At 40.4% G+C, this 16,809-nt stretch overlaps 1 protein-coding gene across 1 annotated transcript; it reads left to right on the top strand.

The window, feature by feature from the left end:
* Window positions 1-1,252: 1,252 nt before the first annotated feature.
* Window positions 1,253-16,056, top strand: LOC145478199 (nitric oxide-associated protein 1-like). Its single transcript, XM_081456143.1, has 8 exons — window positions 1,253-2,434; window positions 3,539-3,772; window positions 4,441-4,572; window positions 4,868-4,918; window positions 5,329-5,445; window positions 6,281-6,518; window positions 6,991-9,036; window positions 15,969-16,056. The coding sequence occupies exons 1-7, from the start codon at window positions 1,304-1,306 to the stop codon at window positions 7,323-7,325; spliced, it is 2,238 nt and encodes a 745-aa protein (XP_081312269.1). The 5' UTR covers window positions 1,253-1,303; the 3' UTR covers window positions 7,326-9,036; window positions 15,969-16,056.
* The last annotated feature ends 753 nt before the right edge of the window (window positions 16,057-16,809 follow it).

Here is a 16,809-nt window from a genome sequence, read left to right as displayed (position 1 = left end):
AGTGACAGCTGAAGTGAAAGTTTATGTAAATTTTGCCAAACACACAACTCGTTGAATTTACAATCAATTCGGATAAAAACCTTTAATTTATTCCGCGCTGGCTCTTTCTTGCATTTGTCAGTGAACAATTCCTGGTCGTCCAGATGCGTTTAGGGCTATGCCGTTCTTTCAGACAAAGGAAAAATTTAAGAAAAAGTGTCAAATATTTTAAGGAGGCCGGCTTGTTAATTTTCAAGAGACTTAGTAACTGAAGCATTAAACGATGAAGCTCTCGAGCAAACATCGACGAATTGTGGGGTAATAGTTAAATGCATTCTCAGTTCTTGTAACATTTGGAAATGAAATTTTGTCAAGTTATACAGGACCGAACGTTCAGTAAGGTTGACTCAGTAGACCTCAGTAACCGTAAACGGAATGCAGTCCCGGGACGACAGTCGACATAACAGAGCAATCCCTGAGAAAATTTGTCAGACAGATTACTCTAACTGTTGTTTCATTACTGCCGTTTCACTCTCAAAGCGTATGGATCAAAGAATTATTCCAACATAATAGTCATAGTACTATAGAGGCAAAATCAATCTTGAATCAGTTAAATTCAAAAATTGCTTGCACTTCTCGAAACTTTCCAGAGTCGGTTTCAGATACGCTTTTAAAAAGAAAGAGGCGGAGGTGGCCGGGTTTTGGGTGAAGATCGGTGAAGAATGGAGCTTTTCGCTTGAAGGGTCTTGAAACAGTGTTGAAAGGGGAAGGCAGAGTGAAGCTACGGGCTTTCGATGCCTTACCGTTTTGCAATAAAAATCGGGGACTAATGACCTGGTCTCCATTGCCCCTCCGGTCTATTTTAGTAAAACTTCATGTTCAGGGGCCCCCTTAACTTCTTGTTGTGCAGTCGGGCATTTACTTAACTACATTATGCAGTGCAGATTCATGTGAAAAGTTTCAGGACGGTCACAGCCGCCTCTTCCCTTTTTTTTCCGGGGAGAGGCGGCTGTGACACAGGCTAGAACATGGTTGGGAGAGTGACTAACCGAGTGTCCTTGAAGCTTTATTACTATAATCAAGAGAAAATGAGGTCATGCTCTCTTGCTATGATAAAAAAGGAAATATTTTAGCAAAATAATTTTCTGTGCCTACTCTCAACTACTACTCCCAGGCTAAGCCTGGTAAACGTTCAAGTTGTGACTTGGGAAGATTGGGCACATTTTTCCCATTTGTGCCTGCGATTTTCCAGCGGATTTGCCCATACAAAAGTGTCATGGCGGAATACATGTGCAATGGTTAAAACGGATTTTTGCAAGGAAATATGTCTGTATTTCAACTTCTTAGAGCAAGGGGCCTTATTTGGAGAACAAATGGACTTCTACGTTATTGTAGAAGTGTAAAAACCAGACGCTTCAACAAAATCGGCCCATCAAAATTGCATGTTAATGGCGAACGCGAGGAGAGGTTTATAGTTCGAAGATACTTCAGAACTTCGGCTCATCTTTCTAACGAGAAAAACGATAATGGCACAGATTCAGAAGAGGAGAGTCGAGATTTAATTTCATATGACCTCAGTGGTAATACGTCTACTGCGGGGACGCCATCTGAGGGCGATTTCAACACGATATCTAGCGGAGAAACGTCTCTTGTTGAACCTGAGTTCTTGAGCATCGAGGCTTTCACAGATGTTTACGAACAGCCTTCTCCTAAGTGTCCAGGTTGCGGGGCTACTTTTCAAAGCGATGATCCCGGGAAGGGCGGTTACATTATACCTTCCAAGAATCCATTTATTGGTCAAAAAGGCCCAGAGACTCACTTAAACTCTCTTACATTGGTTTGTCAAAAGTGTTTCAATTTAAAGCATTACAATAAACCCTTTCCTGTTACTGAAACCTCAGGCGAGATCATGGAGTACCTGAGTAAAATTCAAAGACAAAAAGGGTTGATTCTTTATGTAGTTGACATGATGGATCTCCCTGGAAGTGTCTTTCCAGATCTTCTTGAAACTGTGGGGGAGGCAAAGAGAATCATTATTATCGGAAATAAAGTGGACATGCTTCCAGTTGAGGGTAAGCGTACTAGCAAGCAAGAAGAACACTTGAAAGAAATGCTTTTCACAACTTGTAAAACTCATGGCCTTGAAGGTGCAAACATCAAAAGTATGTGCCTTGTTAGCACTAAGACTGGCTTTGGAATCACTCAGCTGGCAAGCAAAATAATGGAACATTGGGATCACAAGGGTGATATCTATCTTATTGGTTGCAGTAACAGTGGGAAAACATCTTTATTTAATCTTTTCTTGGATTTGTTTAGTGTTCACAAGAAGGCTGATTTGCTGCAGAGGGCAACAGTCAGCTTGTGGCCAGGCACAACACGAAGAATGTTAAGGTTTCCTATTGGTCACTGGATGTTACAGAAGCTGTGTTTAAGAATGAGACAAGGTGTCGTAAAGGTGAGTCGGTGTAGGAAGCCTACACTGCCTTCACTAACATCTAACTCTGATTTCTTATGGCAGTAAGTGAACAGGTGTCTTGCCTCTCCTCCTTTATAGCTTACATGGCAGGTATAGAGGGGAGCTAATCAGGGGGGAAAGGAAGGCAGAAGAAGAGAGACAGACTCCTACTCTTCCTATCCTTAAGTTTCAAGAAAAAAATCCCAGGCGATTTTTTTTCAAGATGTTTTGGAAATCTTGGGATCAAATTTCCTGATAATCTGTCTGATTTGCATGCCCAATCAAATACTCATTTCAACAGGAGACATGCATTTGCTGTACCATTATATGGTGCAGCAAATGCACCAGTTATCCAGTGTTCCAGGTAAGTAGGAGGTCTCAGGACTAAAACCCTACATGGTCAGCCACATGACCTGACAAATTAATAGAAAATTTGTAATGATTTGGTGGAAGCAGTGGGAATTGACCTGTTGGAATCTCTTGTTGTCACTCTGTATTGACAACTTATCACTTGACACTGAGCTGGGGCAAATTTAGGGGGATCAAGGGTAGTGGTGGTCTCCCCTTTTCCCTGCAGTTTTGATATATGGTCCCACAATTCCATAAGCAGAATTTCCAGGAAAAGTGGATTTTTCATTTTTCATTTTTTTTGGTGGGGGAGGGGGAGAGGAGAGGGGACAATGGGGAGGAGGAACTTGCACTTTGCCAGCACTGTCTTCGACCCCCTTTATTTTAATCTGCCTCTGCTGTTGATGTCGTAGTGGATGCCACAATTGCAGAATAACAAACCACGTAAAAAACAGAATTACAAACCACTTATGTGAAAATGCTACAATGTTTACTGGGGATTCTGAGGCAACTGCCTTGTGTTCAAATTTGCCACAGTGAGCACATGAAATCACCTCATGCATTAGTGGTTTACAAAGCACTAAATGATCAATCATTTTCATCAAAGATCATGTTGGGTGAACAAGTTTGACTGTTTGGCTACTCCAATTTGAAACCAGTTTTTTTAGCCTTTGAAAGAGCTTTGGGGAAAAAAAAAGTTTTTTTTAGTGAATCACAATCTAAAGTTACATAACCTAAGTTCATTTTTCTCAACAGAAGCCAGATGACAGTGAAATTGCAATTGATTATGAAATCATTAGCAAAGAAGAAACAAGCTACAGAGATAAATTACCAAGAAGAAAATTGACCAGAAGAGGAAATCCAGTAGCTCTGGTTCCTACTCAATCACAGACTGCTCTCGACATTCTTAAACCAAGTTTTGTGATGGATGAACCTAACAAAAGTCAGACCTGGCTGTATGACACACCAGGAATTATCAATGAAAACCAGGTTTGACATGAATGAGTTTGACTGTTTCTTAACGAGCTCCTTAGAAACCTGTCTCCTAGTTTACTTGTGTTTGTTTGTATTGAGTGGTTTCATGTGGTTAGTTCAACCTGGGGAGCACCAAACCAGATGAATTGCTTACTTATTAGACAAGGCTTTTCAACAATACAGCTCGCCTTCAATTTAGACATTTACACTGCTCTCAGTTTTCAAATATTATTATTGTTTTATTATTTTTATAGCCATACCCTCTCCATTAATCTGGTAAGTCACAGCTCAAAATACATGTACATGAAGCCCACTATCATTGCAAAGGACCAAGGGCTAATTACAAAATTGGTGACCACCGGCCATGGGCTTTTGAGAGAAACATGTACATAGTACAGTTTGGGTCACAGCAGCGTGTGCACTTAGGAAAAGTTTGCTTTAGGGGAAGATTGATAAAAGTTCCTTATTAATCTTATGGGTATCTAATGTGTGCAGAGGCTTCAAAGGTACAGAGTGCTGTATACACTGTAGATGTAACTACAGCCCTGTACATATAATGGGGTCCCATGATATTAGTTCATACTTTCATGTACAACATACTAGTATTATATGAAGATATCAGAAGTAAGTCTTTGTATCCTAACTTGCCTTGATTACACGTTTGAGTTTGATCATTTTGACAGATAACTAATCTGCTGACAATGGAGGAGATAAGACGTTTGAATCCAACCCTATGGTTTGTACCCAGGACCTTTATTCTCAAACCGGGTCACTCCTTACTTTTAGGTGGCCTGGCCAGAGTGGACTATCTTGAGGTGCTGTAAAATGCAGTTTGTTGTAAAGTAATACAGTTAGATCTGCTCTTGAAATTCAAGTACATGTACACTATGTTAGAACACCGTAACGTCACTGAGGGTCAGGGCTAGGGAACACACAAAATTTAATTTCATTAGAAGACACATGAAGCTTTGTATTCCTTTTTTAAATGTTGACTCCATGACCTTTATCCTGTTTTTCATCAGAGTCAAGGATCAAGACTGCTGTGCAGTTAGTGGCTATTTGCTTTCAGTTACTTAATAAAACTTTCTTTTTTTATTCCTCGTCACAAAGATAAAAAGAAAAAAGCAACACAGTGACAGTGAGTGGGACACAATTCCAAAGGTGTGTTGTTTAGTAGACATTAGTTGTTGCCATTACGGAGCTGGCAGCAAATACAACTGAGTCTAAGAGACGACAAATTGTACCTCTATTCCAACCCAACTGGTAGACAACCAAAAACAAAACAAAATAGAGCTTCTCTAATTAAATGATCATTTTACTCGGCCCTCATTAGGTGGCATTTGGCCTGCAATGTACACGTGTTTTCTGATTGGAAAATATAAATGAGAATTAGTGGCTTACCAATTATCTCTTGTGTAGGGACCACAGAATCTTATTTTCATTTAGGAAGAGGATTGTACCATACCACTAGCAAAAAGAATGTTTGGGAAAATGATAAGTTTATTTAGTGTGTATGTATTGTGCTTGAAACTGTTGATGGTTAATTTAGTTTTTTCATTCCACTGTTCCAGGCGATCGAGTCTGTGTTCTTTACTGTGGTGGCATCTCCTAACTTGCCAGTTCACGTCTGCAGTGAAGAGCGCGCTGATGAAGTGTACAGCAAACATGCTGGAACAGAACTACTTGGGGTAAGATTCTTTTCTAAGAACGAATTCCTAATTTCTCCCTACAATATCAAATATTTCCAAGCAGACTGATAATGAAAATATAGAAATTCGTCAGATAAGGGTATATAGTCTTGATACACCAAGCAGTAAAAAAAATTTTCTTTTGTTAAACTGGACTTTAACATTTAAGTCACGTTTACACACGTTTGAAAAGATGCAACGTGGAGGAAGATCTCTGCTACTGAAGGGAGGAGGCTGGGACACTAAACTTTTGTACCTACATTTTCATGTGTAGCAAAGGTTTGCTTGATAACGAGCAGAAGCTCACATGGTGAGTTGAATGTTAAGGCGTATTTCTAGAAGTACCAACAAAGTTCTATGGCAGTGAAGTGTTTTCCTGAAAATTGTGTACAAGACGCCAATGAAAATACATGTAGGGAGATTTTGTTCTAGTTTCTTGTTAAGTCACTTTTTACGATTCACAAATTAACGTATCCTCAAAATAATTATGCTTTACCAGTTAGAAAACAGCGAAAGCAAAACTAGAATAAAGATGGCTAAGATTGTGAAAGGCTGAGAGAGATAACGAGGGAACAATACTTTGAACGTTTTACGTTACCCTTTTTGCCTTTTGCTGAATACTAACTACAAAGTCGCATTTTTGACATCAAAGATGGCCAAGGGGTGCACAGTTTCTTTTTTAAGGTGCAACAGTCGGGACGTAATTCGTCCTATAATAATTGAATTTAGTACTAGGTAAATTGTTTGTTTGTTTGTTTTTTTTGCACCCAAGACAGTTTCTGATGTTGTTAAGTGTTTTGTCTCAACCTTATCCCCGTCTTCCCTTTGTTAACAGATACCCGTTGGTGGAAAAGAGCGCATGGAAACTTTTCCACCGCTAGGCTCACAAGACTTCACCATCAAAGGAATCGGCTGGGACACTAGTGCTGCTGATGTAGTACTGTCCAGTGTCGGTTGGGTGTCTGTGACAGCAGGGGTTGGGTCATTAGTGACGGTGAAGGCACACACTCCTAATGCTGTCGGACTTCACATCAGACAACCAGCCCTGCTGCCAACTAGTGTGCAAAGGAGAGGTGAGTAGTCTGACTCGTGTATTCTGATGGTCGCAAGGGGAAAGGGAGGAAAGGGTAAAAACGCCATGAAGACGGAACTGAACTGCATCTTAATTAAAGGATGAATTCGAGAAATCTGATTGCCTGATTAATTTGGCGAATCTCTGAGGCAATCCTGGGAGCGAAACTGTTCCAGTTGAATCACCAGGAAAGGTAATTGCCTCTGAATTCGACATCACAGTGGTAGTTACACCTTGTGAATTATTCAGAATTATACCCAATCGTCCCGACCAGCTTATAAAATCGTCCGGTATGCTCACTTCTTCACAAAGATGCGCTCACAAGACAACTTCCGGTGTCCTCGCGAGAGAGGTCGTGCAATTTCTTGATTGGCTAGCGGGAATAGGAAATGGTCGGGTTGTCTCGGCTGAATTCGCTCTGACCAGGGCAAATGAAGAAATCTAATTTCGTACTTCTTGCGTTTTATTTTTAGGTAAACGCGGGGTGAAATATCAGGGGCACATCAGCTCATCGCGATTTGAATGTACTCGGAAAAAGAACCCACAGTTTATAAGCCAGGTGCGAGGCCAGATTGCAGGCGAGTTCCAGTGGGTCAAGGAAATCGAGAGAAAAAGAAAGGAACAGCGATTCCTACTCAAGGCTGAAAAGCGAAGAAAAGCTAAAGACAGGAACTTACTGCAGCGAAGCGCTGTCAGCGACCCTCCATACATACCAGGGGCTAAGTGGCTTCCGCTACCCCGCAGAAAGCTAGAGGAGGAGAAGAGGAAGGAGGAGGAGGAAGAAGAGAAACAGAAGTTAATTGAATGAATGGGTTATATGTAAAGGAAAAAAGCCAAGAAAACTTCACCCCACGAAATAGACTTCTCTAGTCGAGAACAGTTCGGATCGATAATTAATTTGAAGTGCATTTCTTGAGCCTCCCGATAAGTTGATCCAAAGGTCCTTGCATTTGGATTTTTTTCTCTGTAATTTTACCCCCGTTATGTCGAACTTCCGTTTTCCCGAACTAATTTACTCAATTTCCCTTTGAGGTTGAAGAAATTGGGATTCCCCTGCAAATTCCCTATTTTTCCTGTGGCTTCAAGACAACTTCGAAGTCCATTGCACCTATGTAGTATGACAGCAGTTTTTGAGATTGTTCGAAATTCCTTCCCAAAGAATATACGCCGCGGCTGGCGTACCTTAGTATTTCAAGCTTGCCAAGTTGTTCGCGATTCGTTTCGTCCTCTGCCGGACTGCCAAGCAAGGCTTGGTGTAAGGCACCATTTACAACAGGAAACGGGATAGTCAGCTTGTTATGTTACTGCATAACTTTAATGGTGTAGTTTAAAGAACGATTGACAATGGTGATGTGATATGGAAACGGTTGTTTTTGTCTTGCTTACTGGACGAAGTAATTGATTGATTGAACTTGCGCTCAGAATGCCAGAATGTCACGTTGTCAACATGATTGAAACCGTTTTGCAAAAATGGTTCTTTGTCGTTTTAGGTCTGATATAAGCCCCACCCGTCACCCCTGTGGGAGTTGAGGTGGCCTGATGTCTTTAATAAGTTCGTTGCCCCTTGCTTTATATTGAGGCCTTCGAATGAGGGAGGGCCAGGCATGAGTATAGTGAGTACCAGTAGACAGAGAAAAACAAAGTGACATCTAGGGAGATATGCTCCTTATTACAAAAATTACGAAACCCAGTGAAGCATGTTAAGCGCTGCCACCGGATGAGACAGACTTAAAACGGCGGGGCTTTAGGTAGCTTTTGCAAACTGCTTGAATGTTGTTCATTATTTGGTTAGCCCTCAGCTATACCTCACTACCGTTTTCCAGCAGTTCCAAGTATTCACTGTCAGTTCTCAAGCTTTAAAACGGGCTTCATTGTCATATTCTAGGCGCATCCGACACAAGTTAAATTAAAGCTCCAAAACATACTTTAAAACAAGAAAAAAACGAGCAAAAACGCATTGCCCCTTTACCAGATATTTTCAAATTTTGGGCCGCGACGCCGCAGTTTTTTCGCTTCAACAGGAAAAAGAAGACAGAAAACTTCTGGGTTCAGAGTAAAGGAATATCAGAGTGCCACAAAGAGGCACGCATGGGTCGATAAGACTGAAGAAGATTGAACGTTTTCCGATTAAGTTATCGAATATCGTGCTGACAAAATTGTGACTACCTGTAACCAGTCCTCCGCGTTCACAATATTCAAGCACGTGGTACAAACATGTCACGTGCTTGACACGGCCGTCTGCTTTTGACGGGTTTTCTTGACTGCTACCAGAAAACAAACAATGCTGTTAATAATTCAGCCACATGGTGTGAGAGCAGATGACTTCAAAACGGGTAACGTATATTGGCAGCTTTTGGACAAAAAAGCGACTTGTGTGAAGCGCGAGAGCGAATGACGCAAACCGTGCGTTATCAACGATGATTTAATGATCCCGTGTGGTTGGACTGATTTGTCCCAAACTGGAATTTTCTCAACAAATCAAGATCGCTGATTTTCCCGGAAATCGCCGGTAATAAAAGGTAAGAAACTATAGTTCAGCGAGGAACTCCGAGACATTGTTTATCCATAAACTAAAATCCAATTAGAGAGATGTATAAATCTCGTGGAATCATTTTGGTGACCGGTTCCATTTTAAGGAATTCGGCGAAATTTGGTAGTTTTATAATAATTTCTGCAGTTGTAGAAAGCGACCCAAGGAAGGAAGATCAGTCAATGGTTTTGAGTGAGATCAGTGAACGAGTGCATGGAGATTTATTTTTAGAAAGTTTTCTCATTGAATAAGTACCCGCAAAACGACGATTTATCTCCAGCATACCATTCTCTATTTTCATTGCACTATATCGCCCTTTTCGAAGCATGCAGATGTTTCTGTAGAAAATCATAAAAGCTTTACATGGAACAGTGTTAAACATAGCCAAACCATGACGACTTTAATTCAAGTTTCGATTGTTGGGCAAGCTTATTTGAATGATAATTGTGTTTAACAAGGAACAAAGAAAACACAAGGACATTTTAAAAGCATCTGTTTTACTTTGGACAGCGTTTCTGAGCTTTTAGAAGATGTCTTGACAAGCGCAGAGCCATCAGCAAAAGGTGCATAAGTTAAACCGCGTGCAACGCCAGACACAAAAGCTCCCTTGTCGTGCTGTGTTTTAATAATGAGTGCAAATTAAATTACCATATTTCTAAGTTCCAACCAGCGACCACGAGGTTTCCAAGAGATAAACAATAAACTAAATCAAATTTTATTTCAAGTTGGAAATCAAAGTAGCTGTATGGTGGTAACCATAATAGCGTATATTTTGCTCCTTTTCAATCCATTTGCGCGCAGTGCTGTAGTAATTAAGTTAAAAGCAAGGGATTCATCCTTTACGTTAGTAAAGTGAAATTCCGGCCTGGCGAAAGAAAATTCATTAGCTTCTCTCCACGTTGCTGGTACCCAGGCTACACTTAAAATAGCAGAATTGTCGACCATCCTAAAGCATAACATCACAAAACCAAGACTACTTTATAGGGACTTTAATATACGCTCACAAGCCTTACGAAGCAATTGAATTTGTTGATGTACGATTTAATTAAAAGTTCTTTTACCCCGACTTCCTTTTTCGAATGTTCAAAGGCAGAGAAGTTGTCTAGCAACATCAATGATTTTCATGGCGGCACATTGCGTGATAACTTTGGGTGTGAATGCGAGCTATCAGTTGATTGGACGAGAACATCGAAACTGATCTTAGAGGATGTCTCTACCGTAGAGGGTAACCGACATCAGAACTAAAGTTGGTGTTGGTTGAGGCTAGGGAATTGATCGGGTTGTAAACCGATTAAGCTTTGAGATAAAATTCTGTCAAGATGTGTCAATATCATGAAACAGAACATTTCTGCTCATCGGGGACTGTACCCAGTTTAGCAAGTGTTTGAAGCGACATTAAGGGGGTATTCTTTTGACAGAACTACCTGAAAAGAATAGGAAACTCGTTATATGCGGGGTTTTAAGTTCTAGCTCCAAATTTTCACGAGATTAACATGATGAATAACCTTTGCTAATGAAATTGGCATATGGTAGGAGCCATTACGTAATGGGCTTCTGTATATGAGTACTCGTTCGTGTTTCAGTCAAGCGCATTTGAAAGGGCGCTAAGATGGCATGACCTCTTGCAATATAACTCCAAAAATAGACTCCTGGTCAAACTCTCCTATAAACAGGACGGGTATGCTCTTCGGAAATTTTGAAAACAACCCCTAAGTGGTACCAAGATCCTGTCTTTTGGGCGTGGCTTGAAATTTTGTTCACCCCTAAGAGATACCAATTCTAAAGCAACACATTGACTGACACTCTCGTGATTTTCAGTAGCGATAAAGACGATTGCTTCCAATAACTTCTACTCGTCGTAATTATGAAAGCATTTTCATAAATCTTTATCCTGTTTAATATAAGTTGCTTTTTCGGCTCAATACCCTAAACAGTACCGCGAAAGCTTCCGCTGCGGACGTTTTGAGACTGAACACCCTGAGAGGTACCAAAACCGCGTTTTTTTTTATCCCAAAAGGTATGACGAGCACCCCCGTCCTTTTTACATGGTAGACGCCCGCCCCCCCCTCCCCCCGGGGAAATAAAGACGTTTTTGTACTTGCATGTTGCCGACAGGCCACACAACACTGTTTAGACTGTGTTCAGAAATATCAGAAAATAACCTAGGACCGTGAACAATAGAGGCCAGGAAACAAATCCACGCGATAAAACATCACAATTCAGTTCACCAGTTCTCTTTCGAGCGCTAACACGGTACGTTACTGCGCCTCCAGTTGTCCTTTATGGTCGGTTAGGTGTTAATGAGAGTTGAGTGCTAAGTTGAAGTGACTAAAAAATTGTAAGTAAGCATTTGACCGTATTTTAGACAGAAATGGGTCTGTTCAGTAAAAGTTGAAATCGATTGAAACGATAACTGACCAAAACTTGTCACCTCGTAAAAGCGATAAATAGTTGCTTTCCTGTTTCTCAAACAGCGTTGGTTTTGCTAACTTTATATTTTCAGTGGTTTTGGATCCTCACGTAATTAGTTTGTTCCGCAATAGCAAGCTAAGAGAACGTTTTCTTAGTTAACATGTTGCCAGTAATATTGTCTTGCGGCCTTTGTACATGTACCGTGCGGTATATATAGGAAGGTTTGCCTTTTTCATTTAAATTCTACATGCTTTGTCCGTCTGCCTCCTCCACAGCTGATTCATTCCGTGTCTTTTGTACTATGAAAGGGTGAAGCCGAAGTGTTCATACTATGTTATATGTTACTGATTATTCTGTGTATCTTATACAACGAAATAAACATGTTATATAGGTTTAGAGGTTTAATATCCCTGTGTTTTGAAAACCCACGTTCAATAACTCGATCTTTACAACTCAACTTACTTAATCAGCATTTGGTAGATCAAGTTCTGTTATTTCTAGAGTTTTGACTCGTCAAAACAGGCTAGATATTGAATGTCAGTACTGGCCCCACGCAATTTTTTATTTCGTTGACACTTTGTCTAAACTACGAATATGTTCCTTTTAAAGAGCGCAAAAAAAGCAAATTGTGAAAAAAAAAATCTAGATACGAGCGGAGAAAACAGTTCAGGACTTATATTAAAATTTCCCCTCGCGCGAATGGGGTCCGAAGCGGCTGAAAGCGAAACAGCTTTAACATTTGTTTTGTCCCAGACTGAAACCTCATTTTAGATCTAGTCCCACAGGGACACTTCATGCTGGGTCTATGTATTGGTTTGCTCTTGACCTTCGCTCATTACCACCATGAAAAGTTTAAAACTTGACTAACTTGTGTCCGGGGTCAAAAGTATTTTTTTTTAATTCTCTCGCGAGATCATGCGCGAGGTTCTTAGTCGACTCCCGCCTGAAAACGATCTTTCCCTTAGCATTGGAGCATTTATAAGTCTGAATTTTTCCCCTTTCTTATCAATTATTTGTTGCTTATGTGTCTTTGTTGAGACCTCGCGGTTTGGAAGCCTTTAAATAGAAGCTCAAAATGGAAACTTAAGAGGAGAAAGAAACTGATACGGGTCTACACCACGGCTGGGGGTTCTACACCACGGCAAACAAAGCCATCGAAAATGAGCTGTTTTATAAAGTTTCGTGTTCGTGTTCAGCTTTATACTTCTCAGTGACACTGCAAACAGGCTTCAATTTAATATAGAGGATCACGGATAGTTAAGATTAGAAACGAATGATTTCAAACTCACTAGTTCGGGTGCCCGTGACCCACTGTGGCCGTCCCGTTTACTTGGAGAGCTGGCAAATTTTAACTTCACTAGAATTGTTCCTTGGACCTTGGTAGTTAATACTCGGATGGCAGTGGAAACTCTCGAGCGGGCAGTTTTCTGCAACGCTAATGTGGGGGCCGGGGATAACTCTGTGCCACTAGTTCTATAGAGACTATGCTAAGAATCAAACATATTTTATTAAGTAAATGCGCATAGTTAACTCGTCGTTGTTCTCAGGCTACTTTCCTGGTGAATGGAAGGAAGCTCTTGTCAACCCCCTCCTAAAGAAGGCTGGCCTTGATTCGGTGTTTAAAAACCTTCGACCTGTGAGTAATCTTCAATTCCTATCAAAATTGACAGAACGCGCTGTATTTGACCAGACGTACAACCACATGATGGATCTTGGCCTGTATCCTCCACTCCAGTCTGCATATCGTAAATGCCATAGTACCGAGACGGCGCTCCTAAAAGTCCAGAATGATATACTAATGAATATGAACCGCCAGCACGTGACACTTCTAGTTCTTCTAGATCTCAGTGCGGCTTTCGACACGGTGGACCACAAAATCTTACTTCATCGTCTACAGTCGAGTTTTGGTATCACAGGAACGGCTCTGAAGTGGTTTAAATCTTACCTTTCTGACCGATCGCAAAGCGTCTTTTTAGACGGCTGTCTCTCTGAGAGTTCCAAGCTGCCACATGGGGTTCCTCAAGGCTCATGTCTGGGACCCCTGCTATTTACGATCTATTCTAGCAAGCTATTTGAGGTGATAAAGGATCATCTACCTGTTGCACATGCGTATGCAGATGACACGCAACTCTATTTGTCCTTCAAGCCCGACACCACATCAAGTCAATCTGATGCAATCGAAGCAATGGAACTCTGCATAAAGGCAATCAGAGCGTGGATGATTACTGACAAGTTAAAGCTAAATGACGACAAAACCGAATTCTTAATAATTGGTACTCGACAACAGCTTAGCAAGGTGGACATCGAGAAGTTATCGGTGGGTAATGTGAGTGTTGCACCTGTTGCTGTTGCAAGAAACCTCGGAACCTGGTTTGATACCAACCTTAGTCTAGTGACACACATTACGAAGACATGTAAAGCTGCTTTTTATCATCTGCATAACATTAGACGTATTAGGAAGTTTCTTACGGTTGAGTCTACCAAGGTGCTAGTGCATGCCTCCATAATGGGACGCATTGATTACTGCAACAGTCTTCTCCATGGTTTACCGACCACTCATATTAATAAGCTACAATGTGTGCAAAACGCAGCTGCTAGGCTAATTTGCTCGACTCCGCGTTTTAGTCGCATTACTCCTGTATTATATTCTTTACATTGGTTACCTGTCAGATTCAGAATTGTTTATAAGATTTTAATAATTACTTTTAAGGCCATACATGGCCAGGCACCGGACTATATTTGTAATCTTATTCGTGTTAAAAATCCCTCCCGGTATGGTCTACGCTCTAATTCTCAAGTTTTATTAGTACCACCATCCATGAAAACGAAGAAAACACTTGGTGACAGGGCATTTACTGCTGCTGCACCATCACTTTGGAACAAATTGCCATGTGCAATGACAGATGAGGACAATTTTAACCATTTTAAGTCCAAACTAAAGACATTTTTATTTAGAAAAGCGTTTGAATAGCTCTTGATTTTTCATATACATTTTTACTAGATCCCTTGTTTTTAATATTTTAATTTTTAGCTCGCTACCTTAGCCTAATGTACATAATTATTGTAAATAATTAGTTTTAAATTTATCACACTATTCATAGCATATCGTTTAATTTATATTACTCATATGGTTTGTTAGGCGCATTTGATCATATTCACATGTTAATTTGCGCCTTAGAAATATTAAATATTATTATTATTATTATTATTATTATTATTATTATTAAATACTTTTGAGGATATATACGCGGGTAGGGGCACGATGAGCGACCCCTCACTTTCACGAATGAGAAAAGCACAGGTTAAATGATTACTAAATGGGTGCAGTGACCATCTGGCAGAGTAAACTTTTATTTTTTCCTGAGATAGACGTAGATAACTTATGAGCCTGTTTTTCAGTTTACGGACGGGACTTCCCAATGCTACAGGCAACTAAAGTTTCAGTAGTCAGATTTTTATTTTATTTGGATGTAAAACGCCTCGTATCTTCTGTCTGAAGTGTGATATTTTTCTCAATAGTTTTTAATTGATAAGTGAAAGGAACTTTATTCAAAAATAAGAACAAATGTAAAATGCCCTCTCCAAAAAGACGTTTTAAGATTGCGTGAACAGATAAATTGCACTCGGCCGTATTGACTTTATCCGTTTTTGTCAATTTTATGACGTCATAGTCTGATCACGTGACTTATTAAAAACATCATCATGTTATCCATGGCATGAACTCAATCTTATGAAAATTTTGTATTGTTAGACAAAATCTGTTGATGGCTATAGGTCATAAACTATTTCCCCCCTCGTCCCAGAGTGTTGTGAAGATGACTTTTAAAAACACATAGACACTTAGGAGGGGTGTACTTTGAGGTACTGTAAGTTTCCATGGCCCACTTGGCCAGCTCCACTGCCATCCATTATTATTCCCTAAGGTCTAAAGAACATTTCTGGGTGAGTCAAAGTCTGCGAGCTCGTCGAGTAAACGAAATCATTTTTTAACCCCCTTTCTCAGCGTGGGCACCCGAACTACGCGCTCATTCCTTTCCTTGGTCAGAATATCGTGGTATAAATCTTACCTAGTAATTATAATCTTGCTATAGATGAGTGTTTTCCTTCTTTCAGCTCGAAGTAGTTTGTTTTGTTTTCAAAAGCCAAGTGCAATAATTCTCTGGTATTAGAATAGCCCATTTCCGAGTTGCCTTGAGCCTCTCTAACAAAGCGAGGCCTGATGCACGACCATTCATACGAAAATGAATTTAATTCGGCATGTGAATGAAATCTCATTTTCAAATGAAGGGATGGGCGCCAGGACTTGCTTTGAGAACGAGCTTTTTCTCTTGATTTGTATCGTTTCAATAAATTGGTGTCTGAATCTAAGCTTGATATATCGTGAACAGCTAGGTAAAATTTTACAAACATTTCTTGATACTTCCTCCACCGGTATATGCAGTTTTTATGAATACTGCTATGTTTTCCAGCTGGAAAAGAGGCTCAAAGCTCGTTGTGTTGTGATTTCAGGATGATACACTAAGGCTTGCTGGAATAACCAAGGAAGGAAGTCGCGTCTGAGCTTTGGAAAAAGACTTGAACCTTGAACGTCAACATGGAGTCCAAAGAAAAATGGTGTCGACCAAATGAAGAGATAGTTGCTTTCTATGTGGCTCAAGAAGCAGCTGTTGAGAAGAGAAGCGAGGTCAGTTGATTCTTCTAAAATAATTCTGGAATATGTCTTGTTCAGGAAGATTTCCAAATTTCCGTTACTAGATGATGAAGTGGTGCTCTATTGCTTAAAGTAAACATTTGAGTCGTTTATGGCTCCCTAGAACGCTCTGAACACCTAAATTCAGTTGAAAGGATGACAGCTGCTAAAACTTCCATACGAACTGAAAAGCTTACAAGATTTTACAGCCAAACCTACAAAAGGACCCCACCCCCCCGCGCCCAAATAAAAAAGAAACAGAAGAAAAATTAAATGTTAAAATGCTGTTTCTTTTTTGTCTTATTTATAATAATAATGTTAAATAATTTTGAAATCAACACCCCTTTGTACAGTTATATAAACAAGGCTAATTATAGAGCCTTGTACTAGAATAATTCAGTGTTAGACGGTACACAGCCACACGCTCTCATCGTTGGTGGCACGAGCAAAGTCGTTGGCGAACGAAGCGAGAGTCAGCGAGCCAAGCGAGCCGGAATACTCTCCTCGCTGACTCATCTCTAGCGACTCTGCTCATCGACTTTGCTCCTGCCGCAACGCACGAGAGCCTGCTCGCAGGCAGTTAAACGGTCGAGTATGTTCAACTATTTAACGACCTCGGTTAATAAGTGAGTAAATTTTGGTTTTAGCATATGGTCTTTC

Source organism: Orbicella franksi, chromosome 2 (assembly GCF_964199315.1).
Source record: "Orbicella franksi chromosome 2, jaOrbFran1.1, whole genome shotgun sequence".
Taxonomy (NCBI): domain Eukaryota; kingdom Metazoa; phylum Cnidaria; class Anthozoa; order Scleractinia; family Merulinidae; genus Orbicella; species Orbicella franksi.
The sequence above is the reverse complement of the archived record's forward strand: the minus strand, read 5'-3'. Positions and strand labels throughout refer to the sequence as shown.

Excerpts from the sequence above, each read along its gene's own strand:
- LOC145478199 (XM_081456143.1), top strand. The coding sequence starts at position 1,304 with ATGTCTGTATTTCAACTTCTTAGAGCAAGGGGCCTTATTTGGAGAACA. Across the intron at positions 2,435-3,538 it reads TGAGACAAGGTGTCGTAAAG|AAGCCAGATGACAGTGAAAT; the intron begins GTGAGTCGGTGT and ends TTTTCTCAACAG. Across the intron at positions 4,573-4,867 it reads CCAGAGTGGACTATCTTGAG|ATAAAAAGAAAAAAGCAACA; the intron begins GTGCTGTAAAAT and ends CTCGTCACAAAG.